This window comes from Enhydra lutris, unplaced genomic scaffold, assembly GCF_002288905.1.
Source record: "Enhydra lutris kenyoni isolate GAN:26980312 unplaced genomic scaffold, ASM228890v2 scaffoldscaffold31, whole genome shotgun sequence".
NCBI lineage: Eukaryota > Metazoa > Chordata > Mammalia > Carnivora > Mustelidae > Enhydra > Enhydra lutris.
The window spans coordinates 16,603,368-16,622,693 of NW_019154115.1; the positions used below are offsets into that span (position 1 = coordinate 16,603,368).

Genomic DNA, 19,326 nt, shown 5'->3' on the forward strand with positions numbered 1-19,326 from the left:
AAAAAACTATTTACAGCACTTTCTCTAAAACTAGAAGGCACATGTTTATACAAAATAAACATTGTAATGCCTAGAAAATGCCTTACCTTGACCAAAGGTATACACATGACCATCTTTGGTCAATGCAACAGAAAACTGAGTTCCACAAGCGACCTTTTTTATTCCAATTCCACAAAGGACATCAACTTTCTGCAAAATAAAAGTGTAAGGCACATACTTTAAAAAGGAAAATAAAAACACTTTTGAAGTTGCCTACTAGCATGTATAAACTCAAGGACTAACTTCTAATACAAATAATACTTGTCACCTAAGTGTTTCCACCCAAATCCACACTCCTAAATGTTAATTTTCTCATATTGCTCTATGAATTACCTGAATTTGTGATGGGGGGAGGTGCTGGGGAGGGCATTTGACTAAAACCCCCAGGACCTCATGTGAGTGGAATCATTGCTCTGTGCAACAGAGACCAAAGAGAATCCTGGAGCCTTTTAAACAATACTATGAGACCATGTAAAGCATGGTTAGACTTTTTTACTTTCAGAGGTGATAATAACGGCTTTGTATGTGCCCCAGAGATGGTTTCCTGGCTTTCCACGTCCCTAGCTAAATATTCACCAGTCTAGTTATCAAAATAGTACAGATTATTTATGATAGGGTATCTGGAGTTGAATATACATTAAATATTTGTAAATCAAGCTGCTTGTTAAGTGTGTTAGGAAAATCCACGGAAAGAACTGCAAAGACAGCCTTCTGCAGAGCCAAGAAACCTTCTGCAATGTGAATATTAGTTTCTAACTTATTATTTCCTATATTTCCTTTCATTATTTTTTAAACAGAGGCACATATCTGTACAAATTAGGCGTAATAATCAGCTAAAGTGGCAGATGCAAGCAGAAGGATATAAAAGATTGTTCAAGGTTCCCTCCCTCAGGCACCCTGGAGACATGTCTGTAACTATTTCTTCTCTACATGGGAGATAGTCCTACACTGTTCAGTCTGTTTATGGGGACAAAGGCTTATCCTTACACAGTTTTTACATCCAGTTTAGCAATTAATGGCTTATTTAAAATCAAGATCTAGAATGCTGGACATTTAAAAGTAAGCAACAGAAGCTTCTGAACTTCATTATCAATTACTAAAATGTTAAAGATAAATTATTTCCAACTAAAAAGAGGCACTGACATAGATGAATACCACACTGTCTGAAACCCTAGAATAAAGACAATACTGACCTGAGGGGAAGATTTTGCAGTGGAATTTCCTAAGCCGAGTTTTCCATAGTCCCCATCTCCAAAAGCCCACACCATGGAGCCATCCGCTGATACTGCCAAAGTGTGGTTTAAGCCACATGCTACCTAAAGAAAGAATAGGGTATTCAGTCAGGCAAAATCAGAGCACCTAAACCATATACCTGTTTCTGGGATTCTTTTTTCCCATTTCAGTGAAAAACTTGGCTACATATATTTTCATTTTAATTTCAAGGGCCTTCTGCATATGTTAAAAAAATATGCCAATAAGAAAAAATTGCTAATGTCCACAAACGAGAAAATAACTTTTTTCTTTGATGTGAAATCCTTCAACTATCTGTGGCTAACTTAGAATCAGAGGGCATAAAACAGGAAAGGTATGCAATGAGTCAAAAAATACATCAGAGACAGCCTAAGGAATGATATAGAAAATGATAAAAACATCTCCTTGTTAAGAGGTGATCTCAATGTATACAGGATAAGTACTACTTCAGAGGAGCAGTACCAATGATGCCGCAATTCAGACATCTACTTCCAGACTACCAGACAGCAGTCACAAAAATCTGTATGGTTCAAAGATTTTATATCAAGTTGTAGTATGGAAGGGGTTGTAAAATATTTGCATCCTGAATTAATGCTTTCATTTGTCAAATATAACTTGAAATATGAATTTTCATATTGGAAAAAAAAATCACAAAAAATGATCAAGTAGGCCAAACAAAATGTACATGAGCTTAAGCACAACTGGTGATTCTAGTCTTATTTAAAGGACAGTGTCTCAGTATAATAGAGGAAAAAGAAACTATGAGCAGATGGAACATATTATTGATTTATTTCATGCCTGTCCAATCTGATATCCCTCCAGTGCAGTCACTCTCTCTGGAAGTTTTTTGTTAGAGGTGTTTCCAAGACCCAAACGACCGTAGTCACCATTGCCAAAAGTGAACAGTTTGCCGTCTGAAGTTACCACTGCTGAGTGCTTGAAGCCACAAGACATCTACATACAGAACCAAGGAGAAGAAAAAAATTTAAGAAGAGGGTACACCAAGAAAGAACAAAATCAGTCACTTTTGGTCATTAATATGGTAATAAACTTCACTGACAACTCAGCACCTTCAAGACCAGTATGTCCTACCTGCCCAAGTGGCCCTCCTGTTTCCCTAAGCCTGACGTCCTCATCATCCTCAGGAAGAACAAGCTAACCAGCCTACCTTAGACGAACTGCTGCTATGCTTTAGCTGTGTACAGATGACCTAAACCACATGCGAGAGTAAATGGGGAAATCCTCTGTGATCTCTCCGGTGCTATGCAATTTTATAATTATCATCCGAGATCACTAGTCAATTTTCCAGAATATGGACATGAACTCAACACTTGTAACAATAATGATAAATGTTAAGCTCTGCATTCAACCTATCACTGTATCAAGGACTACACAGCAGGAGCTAAAGCCTATTGTGTTTCTTCCAAGCACCTGAAGTATGCTTGGGCCCAGCTTGGGCCAACCAGCTAGCTCAAGAAAAGGGAGTCTGTCTTATTACCAAAGTCCATTCAAACTTCTAATAAATTCAAGGATGAACAGCCAAAAACAGTGGATCTCTTGTAATAACTCAAAATACATTTTTACTATTATTTCCCGTTACCTAAATTTGAGAACACTATTCAACAACTAGTATGTTTATCTTCAAAGGCAAACTGATCCACATCCTTTCTGACCTGCACCACTTCTTCTCCTTGTAAGGCCTCGATCTGCCTGGGGCGCCGCTGTCTGTCGCTGTTCCCGTGGCCGAGTTTGCCATAATCACCATCTCCCCAGCTAAAGACCTCTCCACTTTCAGTCAGGGCCATTGAGTGCCCATCAGAACCACAAGAAGTCACCAGCTGGGTCACCACAAATCCTGGAACAGAGCAGAAAACCAACAAGCGTCACTGGATGTAAAACTCTTCGCTTGCAGCTGCTACAGAATACTCTTAGCATGGAAAAAACTCTTTACTACATAAAGAAAAATAGTGTCTTTAATTTTAAAGCAAATTTGAAGCCATAACCTAGTAAACTGGGAGCAGTCACATAAAATGATAACGAGGAAGAAAAGGAGGGTTGACGGGAATAGTTTTAGTCACCAAGGCCTATGTTCTAGCCACTCCTAGAAATGCTTTACCTGGAATGTCTCCTTTTTTACTGTCACAAAGAACATATGAGGCAGATATTATCATCACCAATTTACAAACGGGTTAACTGAGTCACAAAGAAGTCTAGTCTAGCTTGTGCAAGGTCCTAGAGGCTGGATGCAGTAGTTCTAGATAGGAACCCTGAAATCCCATCCCCAATGCTGTGCTCTGGGAGGAAGAGATCTCAAGAGAACTCAGAACTATTTCAGAATTGGTTCTAAACACATCATTACTTGTATGCTTTTACTTAAAAAACCCCTCTTTGCTCTCTTTGAGGGCTTTGGAGTAGTCACTAAGGTTGACGTTAGAAACAAGCCAGGAGCTCCTGCAGTGGATTCTCCAGATGTAGTCTTTTTCCCAGTCAGAGAACACTGGCTGAGATGCCCTGTAAAGTCTTTGGTACATTTGCAGATTTCCATATAAATTGGTTTTTACTTTTTAGGAAACACATGCATGATTATTACTGCTATTAGTGGTTGCCTAATTTACAGTTCTACAATTTTAAAGAATTTGTTTAAAATTTTCAGTAGGTCTTAAAATAGTTATTTATAACTCTGAATTCTAGCACTGTCATGATAAATAGCTTGCAAAATAACATAGCTTAAAATAGGGAAATCAGGCTGTATATCCTAAATGAGAATCTAAAGGAGTGAAAACCCTCTATGACTTTACCTAGCAAAGGTTTGAGATGAGTTGCAACATAAGTTAACATTCCTATAGTTAGGCCACAGTTTCTGATCAGCTTTTAACGGAGGATAATTTTACCTTGTAGGGCTGAAATAACTGTCAGCACATGAAGGTCATCTGAATTTCCTTGTCCCAATCTGCCATAGCTTCCTTCCCCACAAGCCAACACTGTGCCATTGGCCTGGATGACAAAGGTACAATTCTGACCACATATCACCTGGGATAAAAACACACAAACAAATTATCTTTTATCATATAGCTTTACCACTTAAAATGATTCTATGCATACCTAAGATACCTTTAATTCTTCTATCCTCTCACTAAAGAGGATGGGTTGATATTAAGTATGGGGTTCCTATAAGCTCTTGATTATTATAAAACTGCTTAACAAAGATGTATGAGGTGCACTGAACTATTTAAAATCATTTAGAACTATCTTATCTTCAGGGATTTCAGCCTATTGTGCAGTTTATCTATTTATTTTGAAGACGTTCAGAGAGAGAGAAGGAGAGAATATGGAGCAAACTCTTCACTGAGTGTGGAGTCCAACATAGGGCTCAATGTCACAACCCTGAGACCATGACCAGAGCTGAAATCAAGAGTTGGACACTTAAGTGCCCCACCCAGGTGCCGCAACTGTACAGAGTTTATTTACTTATTTATTTTTTAAAGATTATTTGTCAGAGAGAGAGAGAGAACAGGGGGAGTGGCAGACAGAAGAAGAAGCAGGGAGCCCAATGCAGAACTCAAACCCAGGACCCTGTGATCATGGCCTGAGCCAAAGGCAGACGCTTAACTGACTGAACTACCCAGGCATCCCACAGAGTTTAAATAATAACATTAACAACAAAACAAAAAAAAAGAGGAAAGGGTGAGGAGAAACACTGAAGACTGGCTAGAAATCCATCAAGAAGCAGAAAGCTGAGGGGATATACACAAGAAAGAGTAGTGCACCCTGGAACTTACTACGGCAGAGAAGAATGGAAGAGAAAGCAGTGGCCTGAGAAAGGGTTTGGGAATATGCTACCATGATTATTAGAAGAGGAGAGGGGAGTCAATGAAATCTAGCTAAAGATTCCTGTAAGTTAATAACCACAAAACAGAATCAATAATTAGGAGTGTGTTAACTTCTATAAATATGTACTAGGCAGAGGCCTAATCATGATGTTAATTCATTACACTTGAAAGCAAGAAAAAATTAAGAAACTTATTAACAAAATTTAAGGCTGATAAAAATCCTAGAAGCTTTTATTTAGAAGGTATACATCATGACTTTGTTTAGTTATTCCCCACAACAGATTACACAATGGATACACACAACCTGACACAAAGGAAATCAGAACTGTTAGAGTTCTCAAGTTTCTTCTTCCCTTCTTTACCCTATTAGTTACCTGTTGGGCCTGTGAGAATGAGGGAGCTGCTGCAGGGACCATTACATTTCTTCCCGCTTCTGCCAACTGTCCATGCCTGCCAGCACCCCACAGGTAGACATCACATTTACCTCCCAGATGCCAGTCCTAGAAAACCATAATCATCTCAAAATTAGATTCAACCATTCATTCAAACAAACATGAGCTAGTCTTTAAGAGACACCAGGTTACAAACAAACAAGCATTTAGTATCAGAAGATTTAATGGAGAACCACCATATAGATAGTTATCTTCACTGACCTCAGGTCTGGAAGTTGCCCAAGACATAATTTGTTCATCCATGCCATTAATCCATTTACTGTTATCCTGCAAGACACAACAAACATCAGGATGAATCTTGGTTATCAAGATTTATCTTTTTTTTTTATTTTTAAAGATTTTATTTATTTATTTGACAGAGAGAGAACTCACAAGGAGGCAAAGAGGCAGGCAGAGAGAGAGGGGGAAGCAGGCTCCCTGCCAAGCAGAGAGCCCGATGCGGAGGTCGATCCCAGGACCCTGAGATCATGACCTGAGCCAAAGGCAGAGGCTTAACCCACTGAGCCACCCAGGTGCCCCAAGACTTACCTGTTTTTTTAGGGGAAAAAAAAAAAAAATAGCCCCTCCAACATGGGGCCTGAACTCAAGACCCTGAGATTAAGACCTGAGCTGAGATCAAAAGCTGGATATTTAATGGACCAAGTTACCCAAGTGCCTCAAGATTTATGTTATTAATTAACAACTAAGTCTTCTTTCCATAAAAGAACCTAGTAAATCCTATAAGAAAATTTTATAATACTATAAAAAATTAAGAGCAGTTTTGTAATCATGCCAAACGACTATGCATTATTATTTCCCTTTATCATAAACACTTTATGATCAACTATCACTATCACATTGGTGATTCAAAATTAACCATTTAGGTTTTCTGAGCACCAACAGGTACAAGGTCATGTGCAGGAGGCACCATCCCCGTGAACTCACTATATAGCAACAGGCAGGTCAATTCATCTTTCTAGGCTTCAATTTCCTCATCTAGAAAATGACAGATTTGGAGCAAATAGGCTCAGAAGGACACAGCTATTTATTTTTTAAGATTTTATTTATTTATTTAAGAGAGAGAGTACATGAGAGAGTGCAAGTGGTGGGGGTGGGCAGAGGGAGAGAGAGAAGCAGACTCCTCATTGAGCAGGGAGCCCGATGTGGGGCTCGATTCCAGGACCACGAGACCATGACCCGGAGTCAAACACAGACGCTTAACTGACTAAGCCACCCAGGTGCCCCAGAAGGACACTTCTTAATTAAAATTGTATTCTGCCGGGGTCGGGCTCCCTGCTCAGCAAGAAGGCTGCTTCTCCCTCTCCTCCCTGCTCGTGCTCCCTCTATCTCTGTTTCTCTCTCTCTCAGATAAATAAAACCTTCAAAAAATAAATAAAACCTAAAAAAAAATTTTAAATAAAATTATATTTTATAACTAATTTCCCTCCATTCATATTTGTTTTGTATCTGTATCTTTGTATTCAAATGTTTGTATATGTAAATCTTAACTAAATAGGTTGTTAGATCAAGCAGGCATCTCATCTACATCACACTTTTTACATCTGGACATTCCCAAATACAATCAAAGAAATGACAACTGGAATGCTCTTCTATATTCTCATTTTGTGGTGATTAAAACATGATCAAAGTGTCAAAAATAATTTAGAATCTATATGGGAAATAAACCCCCCAGATGACCCAGGAAAAGATGTCAAAATATGTATAAGTCAGGTACCAAACAAGGAACTTATGGACAAAAGGGAAGAAAATACAGGACTATGTCACGGAAAGCCAACAAGTTTACAGGAGCTCCACAGTTCTCGTATAAACAATCTTTGTCACCATAGGGGGCTGCCATAAGACTGAAAGTGGCTAACTACCTGAAAGCGAAATACATTAAGTTTATCTAATGGCAGGCTTCTAGCTATCCAAGCTTCGAAATAATCACTGAAGGTCTGCTACTTGCTAAACACCCAAGATACAATCTCAGCTGCAGACAGTAGCAGCTCCTATCATGGCTTACCATTAGGAATAGAAGTTCATCCTCTGGAACAGGCTCTAGATCAGGAACAGTAAAAGATTCTGGAAACTGTGCTCCATTGGTCAGGGCTTCAGCAGCCTTTATGGTGGTTGAGAAACATTCTAACCAGGCCCACTCGTTTGGATTCCAGGATGCTGGGTCGGGGAGGCAGCCCTGGTGGTGTGGTGGCACTGGAGGGTTACATAACAGCTGATCCAGATGCAGTCCCACAGCGAGGGAAGCCAGACATTGCATGTAGGGGCTATGAACAAGCTGATCACCACAAACCACATGAGGCTAAGAGGAAATACAAGAAGGTCAAATTGAAGAGCCTGTACCAAATATCATAAATTAAACTACTGTATTCTGAAAACCTGTAACTGTATTTTTTAAGTTTACTCATTTTTTACACCTGAAACTATTATTCTTTATGTTCACTAAATGGAATTTAAAAAACAAAAAAAATTATTTTTTTAATGACTTTTACTTTGAAATAATTTTAGATATACAGAGAGTTACAGAGATAGTACATAGAATTCTTGTAAATCCTTCATAACATCTTATATAACCAAGAAATTAATATTGGCTACAACACCAACTAAACCACAGAACTTTATTTGGTTTTCCCACTAATACCCCTTTTCTGCTCCAGGATCTAATCCAGGACATCACATGCATTTAGCTGCATATTTTCACTATAGTTTTTCATGCATACTAATAATAATAAGAAGAAGAAGAAGAAGAAGAAAAAGCAGCAGTAGCAGCAGAAAGTAACTAAACCACAATGACCTGCTCCCTTCTCACATTTCCTCCTTTACAAGAGAATCTCTCCCTAACTGTGGCAGAGCAACTCCATGCGACGCTAAGTGATTCAGGAAAAAAAAAAAAAACAAAAACTGGGCAAATGCATCAGTGAAGTTAAGCAGATGGAGTAACAGCTAATTGTATTAATGTACCTTGGCCAAAAATGAAGAAAAAAACCCCAAAAAAGCTCTGCCTAGGTGCAGCACTAGTGAGTGCTAGAAGACTGACTACACAGTATCAGAGCCTGGGGTACAGGTCCAAATTCCCTTATTCCTCATTCTAGTATGGAAGGACCCTACTCAGTTCAGCCTTAGCTCTTCCACTAGACTTTCCACACGGATTCACCCGATAAACAGAGAATGTTCACTCTGACACCCATATCCACCCCTGCACCTCCCAACTTCAGGATGGCAAAATCACACAAAAATAGATTCATGGGTCAGAAAAGGGAAGATGATACTCCACAGCACATGTACTGTAAGAAGTTCTGGAGTGAATAAGTAATCTGAGAAAAAAATTATGCAAACACTATACAAATCTGAGAATCATTTTAAAATTTTACTCCTACTAAAATAAAGTAAAAGCAGGCTGAGGATTACCGAACAACCATTTTATTTATTTATTTATTTAAAAAAGATTTTATTTATTTATTTGTCAGAGAGAGAGAAAGATAGATAGCACAAGCAGGGAGAGTGGCAGGCAGAGGCAAAGAGAGAAGCAGGCTCCCCGCTGAGCAGTGAGCCCAATGTGGGGCTCGATCCCTAGGACTCTGGGATCATGACCTGAGCCAAAGGCAGTGGCTTAACCAACTGAGCTGCTCAGGCACCCTCTGAACAACCATTTTAGACATGATTTAACTTTATTTGATTCTGCCAAATAGCACCATTCATTTTTTCTCAGACTTTATGCTCTTGAGGAATAAATTCAAAGCTGCAATTCAAATTCCGGAGCAGCAGTCCCCTATAGCTCTGCGGCAGTGAATGTCCTCAGTTACCTTTTCATAGGCATACTGCTCCTGAAGCATCACAGGTAGCCGCTCCAGAAACGCTCTCATGCAGGGAGCCATGTTTAATCCCAGAACACCTTGCTGTTTCAGTGCTGTCCTACAGGTTGCTAAAACGTGATTGGCAGCAGCCCACTCTGATGTACAATTCACGACCAAAACATCCTAATGGAAAATGAATCATGCCACGTGATACATTTGTTTAAGTAAAAGATAACACAGAGAGAATTCTATTACCATTCATTTCTGAAATTCCTTCTGGTTATTGCACTGAACACTTTTGTTTTTTGGACATTTTATGCTGTACTTTTAATACCTATTACCTTCAAAACAGCCTAAATTTTGTCTACGCAAAAACAAGTAAGAAGTAACCGTAAAATTTGTGAGCTACCTTGCATTTTGCTGACTCTCCTTAAAGAGACATGTGAATTCATTACTATTTCACAGGCCTTGGAGGACAAGGTATCTAGGATATTTCAAAAGCCTGACAAGACACAGGGCAGCAGAGGAAGGAGTGCTCTGCCTGCCGAGGGACACATCTGCAAGAGAAGCAGCACTGCTCTGACTGGCAGCCTACCACTGCCCTGGCTCTTATTCTACATTCTACTTCTAGGAGGACTGTTCATGCAGGTTTATTGCTCAATTTAAAGATCTTTTAACTAATAAAATGTAAATTAAAGTAGCACACTGGCTACTTCATTAAGGGTATGAAGAGCAAAACTGCAGGAGATAATGTCATGTCAGAATTAACTTCACAGTAGGGGCCACTATTGTTTTCTTTTTTGTTTTGTTTTGTTTTACTAGAATATTACATTTCAAAGCCAAGAAACATTTTGTATACTTGAGTTAAATGTCTTTGGTCCACCTTTTTAGAAAAAACTCTTTTGAGACAGTTTAGTGCTATCTCAAATCATGGCAGGAAGTAAAAATCCACTTTATAACATCCAGTGGAAAATAAGTTGTTCAATAATTAAACATTTTCACCAAAGTCTAGGGTATAGTAGGAAGAGTACTAGATTATAATCAGGAGGCCTGGGTTCTAGTTTTCCTTCTGTCACTAAATAGTTGTATTATCCAGGGCAGGTAATAATCTTTCTGGATATTGATTTTCTCCTTTTCTACATAAAGTGGGCTGCTTAGACTACAATTCCAGGGTACCTTATAGAGATACCCTAGAATTTAGTGTAATTGTAAAATTACCTTTGATCTATTTGAACAAGCAGCTACCCCGACATCTGGAATCCATACTGTGGTCTGAATAGCTCCAGAGCCTATCACAACAGTTTGTAAGACAGAGCCATCCTAAAATGAGATATATTTATATCAGTACATATCACTTAAACTTAGTCTTTATTTAGTTATTTATTTTTTAAAGACTTATTTATTTTGAGAGCAAGAGAACATGTGCACAAGAGCGAGTTGGGGTGGTGGGTAGAGGCATGAGCAGGCGGAGAAGGAATAGGGTTAGGGTTAGGGTTAGGAGAAGGAAAGGGAAAGAATTCCAATCAGACTCCCCACTGAGCACAGAGCCCAGCTCAGGGCTCAATCTCACAACCCCAAGATCATGACCTGAGTCAAAAATCGGATGCTTAACCCACTGAGCCACCCAGGTGCCCCAGTCCTTATTTACATTTTAAATTTATACTTCACATTCACAAAAACATATTCTAAAATCTACACTGGCTAAATTTAGCAATGTCCAATTACATAGTTACTATCCAATTTTCCTGGGTCTTTTCTAGATGACTTTGAAACTCTATCAGTAAGAAAAATTAAGGGATGGAGAATTTTGAAAACAGTTTCTTCAGTATTGAAGATATTAGTACACAAAATATTCCTAAGATTAGTTGAGTTAAATTTTATCAAATATAAGTTAATGTATAAACCTTTCTTAAGAAAAAAATAACATCTATATTCTTACCCTTAAAGACCAAATATTCATGAGGCCACCTAGTCCACCAGACACGAGGGCCAAGCCATCGGAACTAAAGGCAACAGTCCGGACAGGGGTGATGTGTCCCCGCAGCTGATAAACGCACTTGGCTCCACTTGATTTCCTATATCCATCCTGCAATTCATTTTTATTTTTAACACACATTGAAATTAAAACAAATTTAAAGATTCAAGATTTAGAATTCATTCTTAAAAATGTTGTTATTTTTTAATTTAGCATAAAATTGGGGAGGAGGAAATGATAACTCTCTTCTAAGGTTTAGCTTAAGAAAATAAAATATCAACCTGGTTCGCCTTTGCTCCTTTGAAGCTGCGTTTCATCTTTTTTTGAACACTTTCAAGTGAATTTCCTATTCTTCAAACTGGCAAAAATTACATTTCTAGGTTTTAATTATTCCTCAGAGATAGAAAAATTCTAACTTCTGCTTTTTTTTTTTTTTTTAAGATTTTATTTATTTATTTGACAGACAAGAGATCACAAGCAGGCAGAGAGGCAGGCAGAGAGAGAGAGAGAGAGAGAGAGGGAGAAGCAGGCTCCCCGCCAAGCAGAGAGCCCGATGTGGGGCTCCATCCCAGGACGCCGAGATCATGACCTGAGCTGAAGGCAGAGGCTTTAACCCACTGAGCCACCCAGGTGCCCCTAACTTCTGCTTTTTAACGAATGTTTTAATTTTTAAATTTAGCTTTATGTAATTTTCATTTTTAGCTCCTAAAATTCATGAACTGCACATGTTGGTTCTCTATTAACCAGGTACTTCTTTTTGTTGGCCTATGGCTATCTGCTACATAGTGTCTATTTTCATGTTTGCTGTGCAGGTTTTGGAAGTGAGATAGGTAAGGCCTATGCAAAGGGCTACTCTCTAGCACAAACAGCAAATCAGATTTATCTCTAGTGCTTCCACCTCCACTTACGTGATATTTTCCTTCCATTAGTGAGCTACTTACTTCTCCCTCTTAACCCCTTTCTCCCTCACTTAAGCTCCCTTTTCCTTCTAGTTATGATGCAGTATAATACCAGATGTACTTATTTACCCAAAGATGACATAAGGCATATTTCTTCCAGGGGTATTTGCATCATAGGCAAAGGACAAAATAACAGAGGGTGCAAACTGTTAGCTCAGGGAGGCCATTTGACTGGTGTTTTAAAGAATTTTAAATCAGGTGCCAAGGTTTAATATTGAGAGATTTTACTTAAATCACTGGATTTTTTTACTTCTATCAGAAAAAAAAAAAAATAGGACAGTCTGGTAACAATAGCCTCATTTCTGGAGGGTGACAATCAAGTCTGTGGCAGCTGTGTCCTTTATAGGAAACATGCATGCTTCTAGGTTTTCTGTTTGTTTTAAGCCTCTCCACACCTCCAACTCCCAGCTTCTAGATGGCTCTGTAAGCATCTATCTGAAGGTGTAACCTCTGTTTAAGGTAAAGGAATTATTCTTCATAGGTGGAATTCTAGTATCAGCACGAGGTACTCTGGTTGGATAGGGGTGCTCCTGCAGTGCTATTTAACTGTACTGAAGACTAAACATGGGACTTCTCTATCTGTAGTGTCCAGTATATCCAGTACAAGTGATCGCCACTCAATATTTCTAGAATATCTCACTTTAACAAGCAAACATACTGTACTGAATTCAAAAATTAAAACTAATTCAGAAAACACACAAAGTATGACAAATATTCATGTTTCCCTAATGGATCTTGCCCTTTTGGATACTAAGTATTGAGTATGTCAGTAATCAATGGAGGATTACTTTGATAACATATAGCATCTATGCTTTCAAATGAGGGTTTCAAATGCACCAAAACATTTACCTGGCAACTGGATTCCTGGTCCCACCATCCTTCTGAACTAGTCACACTTGTCTGTGTGATATCTTGTGGAATACGCCAAACACATACTAAGCCACTCTGACAGCCACTTAAAAAAAAAAAAAAAAAAATCACAAAAATAAATTTAAAAAATTAAAAAATTTTAAAAATCACAAAAAAACCCATGTCAATATGCAGAAGTAAACATATTTTCAAATAGCAATTAATTAAGACCTGACAAAACTACTACAATATTATTTTTAAAATTATTTATAATATGTATGCTCTAATCCTTTTACAAGAAATACAAACAGAATCGATATTCTAGCAACATCACACACAGTTAAGGAGATAGCATAGCAAGGTCCACACTGGAAAACTATTCTTCATTTGTCCAAGATGATCTTACAGTATTACATATTAGAAGAGTAGTAACAGGCAATAAGCCATTTAAGACTACCAAGAAGCCATATTTAATGCAAGGAACAGTCTATACTAATATAAAAATTAAGATACACACACACACACAAATTACAACATACGTAGCCATCAGTAAATGCAATTTGGATCCTTTCCCTGGGAGGCTGCACCAAGCAATGCCATTTACAATAGATGGATGGCAGAGTGAATGTAGACAACGCCAGCATCCTGAAATAGGCCCCCAGAGTTTCACATTTTCTTCTTTGGCACATGTCATAAGAATATGACCTGTTGGGTCCCACTTCATACTAACAAGAGTATCCTTAAAATGGTAAGAAGAGAAAAAAATTCATGGTAATGCTTCCTTCACAAATACTTTTAAATTCAGTAATTTATGACCCATAGTTCCATTACTCAATTATTTTGAAATCAACATTTTATGCAAATAAGATACTGTCGTGTCATTCCCAATCACTAGACTAACTCACCCTGCGGTATAGTCTGCATTATATATATTTGCTAGAGCCAAAGTTCAGTAAATGTTAGCTGAATAAATGAATTATGAAATTCTGATTCAGAAGGAATATTCATCTTTCATTAGCATTTTAAAGGTACTTTTATTGACTTATAATCATTAAAATATGAAACTTTAAAAAGAGGCACCCTTCATACCAAAATAGTGAATATTATAAGAATCTAAGACATATTGTGTGTTTATATGGTTGTCATCATTGTGTTCTTCTGACACTTTTTTATTTTTACCTCCTTCATATCTTCCAACTCGTGGCTTCATCCACAATGCTACTTGCCTAGATAGCCCTGAAGCATTAGAATCAGCAGCCTCTTTTTAAGGTAAAGGAATCGTTCTTCATAGATGGAATTTCTAGCATTTGAGGGGGAGTTCCTATTTCACTGTTTTGGTTTTACTTCTTTCTTGGCTTGATGGCTTTCTTACACAGACTCTTCCATGCATATACATGGTCAAAAGACTTTGTTAACAATAGAGTATCAAATAATGTAAACGATTTTTAAAAACTAGTATCAAGCAATACTATATAATAAAAAACAAGAAAAAATAATCATCTGGTAAAGATGCTTTACCTTATGTGCATCAATTAGAACAATGCCTCCTTTCTCAAGTGGTTCCTTTGTTCCCAGTAACAACTTTCCATCAAAATATCCCACTGCAAATGGTCTATCTTCACTGAACCAAGCAATGCAAGTTACAGACACTAACATGATAAAAACAAAAATTTAAAAAAGAAAATATAAGTGACTTCTTTGTCATTGTCTAACTTAAGACAGATTTTGCAACAAATATATGCTACCACAATCACCACAAGTAAGTTTCCAAATCTTTAATGTATTAGACATTATTATTAGGCTAAGAGCAGGGACTCTGTGTAACCTATTTTAAAAGTCTTATTTATTTATTTTAAAAGATTTTATTTATTTATTAACAGAGAGCACAAGCGCATGCACAATCAGGGGGAGCAGCAGGCAGAGGGTGAGGGAGAAGCAGACTCCCCGCTGGGCAGGAAGCCGAATGTGGGGCTCAATCCCCGGACCCTGGAGATCATGACCTGAGCCAAAGGCAGACACTTAAACAACTGAGCCACCAAGGTGCCCCAAAAGTGTTATTTGTAAGTGATAAGGACTACCCTCATTTTTTTTTTTTTAAGATTTTATTTATTTGACACAGAGAGAGATCACAAGTAGGGAGAGCAGCAGGCAGAGAGATAGAGGGGGAAGCAGGCTCCCTGCTGAGCAGAGAGCCCGATGCGGGGCTCGATCCCAGGACCCTGAGACCGTGACCTGAGCCAAAGGCAGAGGCTTAACCCACTGAGCCACCCAGGCGCCCCGACTACCCTCATTTTTAATCTTTCTTTTTTTTTTCAGGTGATTATTGAAAAATTAAATTTCCTTGCTGATTCCAAGTTAATGTACTGGCTTCTTTCCTTTTGGACCAGAATTTACCATGAAACTGAGGAATGAAATAACCCAAGTCATAGAAAGAAAATTACCTGTCCCTTCTTTTGGTTAATATTCCCTACTCAGTGTGTTTCCATATTCTACCATAGATGTCCCATTTCTAACAATCTATATTCATATTTACTTCTTTAAGTACATATAACCCTGGAAGGCTATAAGACAGGTTAAAAAAAAAAAAACAAACCAAAAAACAATGTTTCTCTGTGGGAACACAGGAACTGAGTAGATGGGAAAAAGACTTTCCACGGTTTATCTTATTAAACTTCAAAATATTTCAACCCCATGAAAGCATCAATTTAAAAAAACTAAATTAGGGGCGCCTGGGTGGCTCAGTGGGTTAAAGCCTCTGCCTTACGCTCAGGTCATGATCTCAGAGTCCTGGGATCGAGCCCCGCATCGGGCTCTCTGCTAGGCAGGGAGCCTGCTTCCCCGCCCCCCTCTCTCTGCCTGCCTCTCTGCGTACTTGTGATCTCTGTCAAATAAATAAAAAAAAATAAAAAATAAAAATAAATAAATTAAAAAAACTAAATTAAAACAAAACAAAACAAAAAAGACCTTGTTATATTCTGCTAATAGAATACCATGTAACCTGGGACTGTTATCTGTGAAATGCTCCACTCCCCCAAAACAACTATGTAGCAAGATAGGCCTATGCATCCAAAGGGAACTGGGAGAAAATAAATTAAAGTAGACTTCCTACTATCTCTTGTCACACCAGAACTTCTCTCCTCCTCCTCCCCCTTCCTCAATTTCACATCTACCAATGATTATAATTTTTTGTCTTGGACATTATTAACTTTCAAGGGAGACTTGGAGCCCTACTCTAAGTGTTCAGATACTTACACAAAGGATGAGTGATAAATGTAATACTATTTGATCTCACTTTGGCAGAGATATATTACAGGTGTTTGAAGAGAAATCTCTTTCAACTTGGTAACTAATTAAAAGGAAATACCAACCAGACAATTTAGAGAAATAGCCAAAAGTAATATTCACTCAGCATTTTTAAGAGCAAGCGCCAAAAAAATTAAGTTTTCTTGATTGGAGGAATACATTCTCAGTGAGACAAAAGTCCAGTCATTACCATCCTTTCGATAGCAATGCTCCAATTCTCGACGGTGCATGGTGGATACATCAATAACTTCAATCAGTCCTAGAGATCCATCCATCCGTCCCACCAACAATAATTCTGGAGACTCTCCTGACCAGGCTGTAGCTGGACCCTCCTCTGGCCAAGCCAGGGCAGATACCCAATGAGGCTGAATATCTACCAATCCTTTTCCTCCTAAATAGGGAGAGAATGTTAATAGTTGTTACTTATTTCTCAAAAACAATAATACAAAAATAACTATTACTTAATTCTAATAGCACACTTAAGGCAGTCCCCAATTTCCTAACAGCCTAAGAATGAATACAACTACAAGGCAGGATCCTTTATTTATACACTGCACATGATTATCAAATTCATAGGCTTTTCTGTAACCACTAATGGGACAAAAATGACAGTTTTATTAAAGAGGGAGTAAAGGAAAATATTCAGTATAGAAATGTCAAAAACTTAAGTTCTTTCCTGTAATTACTGAAAATCAAACATAAGAAATTTCCCTACAGTTAAGGCTAGCTGTTCCTTCAAATATGTGAATCAGAACAGCCATTCTTTAAATATGCAAAAATAAACAAAAATATGGATAAGCCTAAGATTACAATAACGATTTTTACTTTTCAGAGACATGGTATAAGACATTGACAAGAGTCTGTACTTGTGAAATGGACAATTTAAAAATAAATATTTCAAGTGATTCAAAAGAATGTATCACTAAAAATTCACAGCTCAAATCCTACTCTGAACACTTGCAGTAGTACATGAAAAGAATTTTTAGTTTATAGCTACCAGATTAGTTGAAACTCTCAGAAAGAGTCAGGAAATGAGCATATCCTCTTTAATTAAGGTTTAAAAAGACTTTATTTATTTGAGAGAGAGCATGATTCCAGGGGAGACAGAGGGAGAGGGAGAAGTAGAAGCAGATGCCCTGCTGGGCAGTGAACTCTCAGTGAGGCTCCACCCAGGACCCTGGAATCATGACATGAGCCAAAGGCAGATGCTTAACTGAGCCATCCAGGTGCCCCCATCATCCTCTTTAATTTAAACCATAATATGCATAGATCTACACAGCTGATGAATAGACTGTGAGTTTCAAGGTGAAAGGAAGCCACTGTTTGGACTCAGAAAGCTTAAAAAAAAAAAAGGCTTAAAAAGTATCTTCAGTATTTTGCTAGTATTGGCGTGACTCTTACCATTAACTTGCCAAATATTCACCATCTTTTCCAAGGCTCCAGCTAGGTATTTGCCACTGATACTCCAGGAAACAGGAGAGAAACTTGGATCACTGGGTGATCCCAGGCTTTCCTCAGCATCTCCTTCTCTAGAATATAAGAGACATGTATGGAATTCTAATCTTCATCATCCAAAAATATGCTAAACCCCAAATCTTAAAAAAAAGACATCATATGGACTAGAAGATTCTTAATTTCAAAAAAGCCTGGCTAGCAGCATTTGACAATCACATATTCACTAGTGTTTATCACGATGTGAAGAAAGTAGAATTATAAAAGAGTGATGCTTAGTCTACTCATTTAATGTAGTGCCTACTTTGTCAACAAAGACATTCTGATTCTACATGGGTTGTATACCTGATTATTAATTCAGAGCACATTGTCTCATTTGCCTAATCTCTAGGGATGTTCCTAGAAAAGAAATACCTATAGCTAGCTATAAAACTATAAAAGCTGTACATTCTGCTATAGAAAAAATATCATTACTTTAATCCCTAAATAATCCTTGAAGAATGATAGAAAATTAGGCCACCGTTTTATAGAATTTAGCATTTATGCTAGCACAGGAGACCTCGATTTAAATTCTGAGGAAGTCCAGATATTGATAATTAAAATTTTTATTTTCTTAATTACTGTCCTGGAAATTTAAAAACACTGCAGATGTAGTAAGATCATTATAAGAAAAATTGTAAAAAAGTTTAGTGGCAATTTGATTATGTTAACACAATCAAAATGAAGCATGTCAGGATTCTCTTATTTTAAACGTTACACATGAGAGCTGAAGTTGGCACTCACAATCTGTTGAACACACAGGTTTGTTGCAGTGAATATTGCTTCTTGGTAACATTCCACACCCGGATGGTACCATCATTGCCACTTGTAGCTAAGAGTCCTTTTTTATTACACCAAACACAAGTCATTACCTAGAAAAGTTGAAAAAGTCCAACAGTTTTTTATTAAGTTTTAAATTTTAATTCCAGTATAGTTAACATAAAAAGTGTTACATTAGTTTTCAATGTACAATGGAGCAATTCAACAATTCTGTAATTACTCAGTGCTCAGCATGGTAAGTGTACTCTTAATTAATCCCCATCACCTATTTCACTCATACCCTATCCACCTCCCCTGTAGAACCTTCTGTTCTCTGTAGTTAAGAGTCTGTTTTTTGGCCTCTTTTTTATTCCTTTATTCATTTGTTTTGTTTCTTAAATTCCACATAGGAGAGAAATCAAGGTATTTGTCTTTCTCTAATTTATTTTGCTTAGCCTTATACTCTCTAGCTCCATCCATATGGTTGTAAATGGCAAGATTTCATTCAGAAAAAGTCCTACAATTCTAAGAAAGTTTTGATTCAAATGATTAGCAAATTAAAAAAAAAAATCTACAGGGAAACTGTAAAAGAAAAACATTCATGTTCTAATGTAATATACATGGTCTCAC

General features: G+C 37.6%; 1 protein-coding gene across 7 annotated transcripts in view; it reads right to left on the reverse strand.

Moving 5' to 3' along the window:
* Positions 1-19,326, reverse strand: part of LOC111153329 (HECT and RLD domain containing E3 ubiquitin protein ligase family member 1) — a 169,107-nt gene that overhangs the window by 16,536 nt on the left and 133,245 nt on the right. For all 7 annotated transcript variants that reach the window (XM_022512300.1, XM_022512298.1, XM_022512295.1 and 4 more), the window contains exons 52-68: positions 18,682-18,809; positions 17,848-17,975; positions 16,637-16,837; positions 14,662-14,792; positions 13,683-13,882; positions 13,144-13,249; positions 11,300-11,446; positions 10,579-10,680; positions 9,370-9,543; positions 7,575-7,868; positions 5,774-5,839; positions 5,495-5,620; positions 4,182-4,320; positions 2,964-3,145; positions 2,089-2,244; positions 1,233-1,355; positions 87-189 (exon numbers count right to left, since the gene is read on the reverse strand). In XM_022512300.1, coding sequence (XP_022368008.1) covers positions 87-189; positions 1,233-1,355; positions 2,089-2,244; positions 2,964-3,145; positions 4,182-4,320; positions 5,495-5,620; positions 5,774-5,839; positions 7,575-7,868; positions 9,370-9,543; positions 10,579-10,680; positions 11,300-11,446; positions 13,144-13,249; positions 13,683-13,882; positions 14,662-14,792; positions 16,637-16,837; positions 17,848-17,975; positions 18,682-18,809 — 2,506 coding nt within the window. The remainder of the gene's footprint in view (positions 1-86; positions 190-1,232; positions 1,356-2,088; positions 2,245-2,963; positions 3,146-4,181; positions 4,321-5,494; positions 5,621-5,773; positions 5,840-7,574; positions 7,869-9,369; positions 9,544-10,578; positions 10,681-11,299; positions 11,447-13,143; positions 13,250-13,682; positions 13,883-14,661; positions 14,793-16,636; positions 16,838-17,847; positions 17,976-18,681; positions 18,810-19,326) is intronic.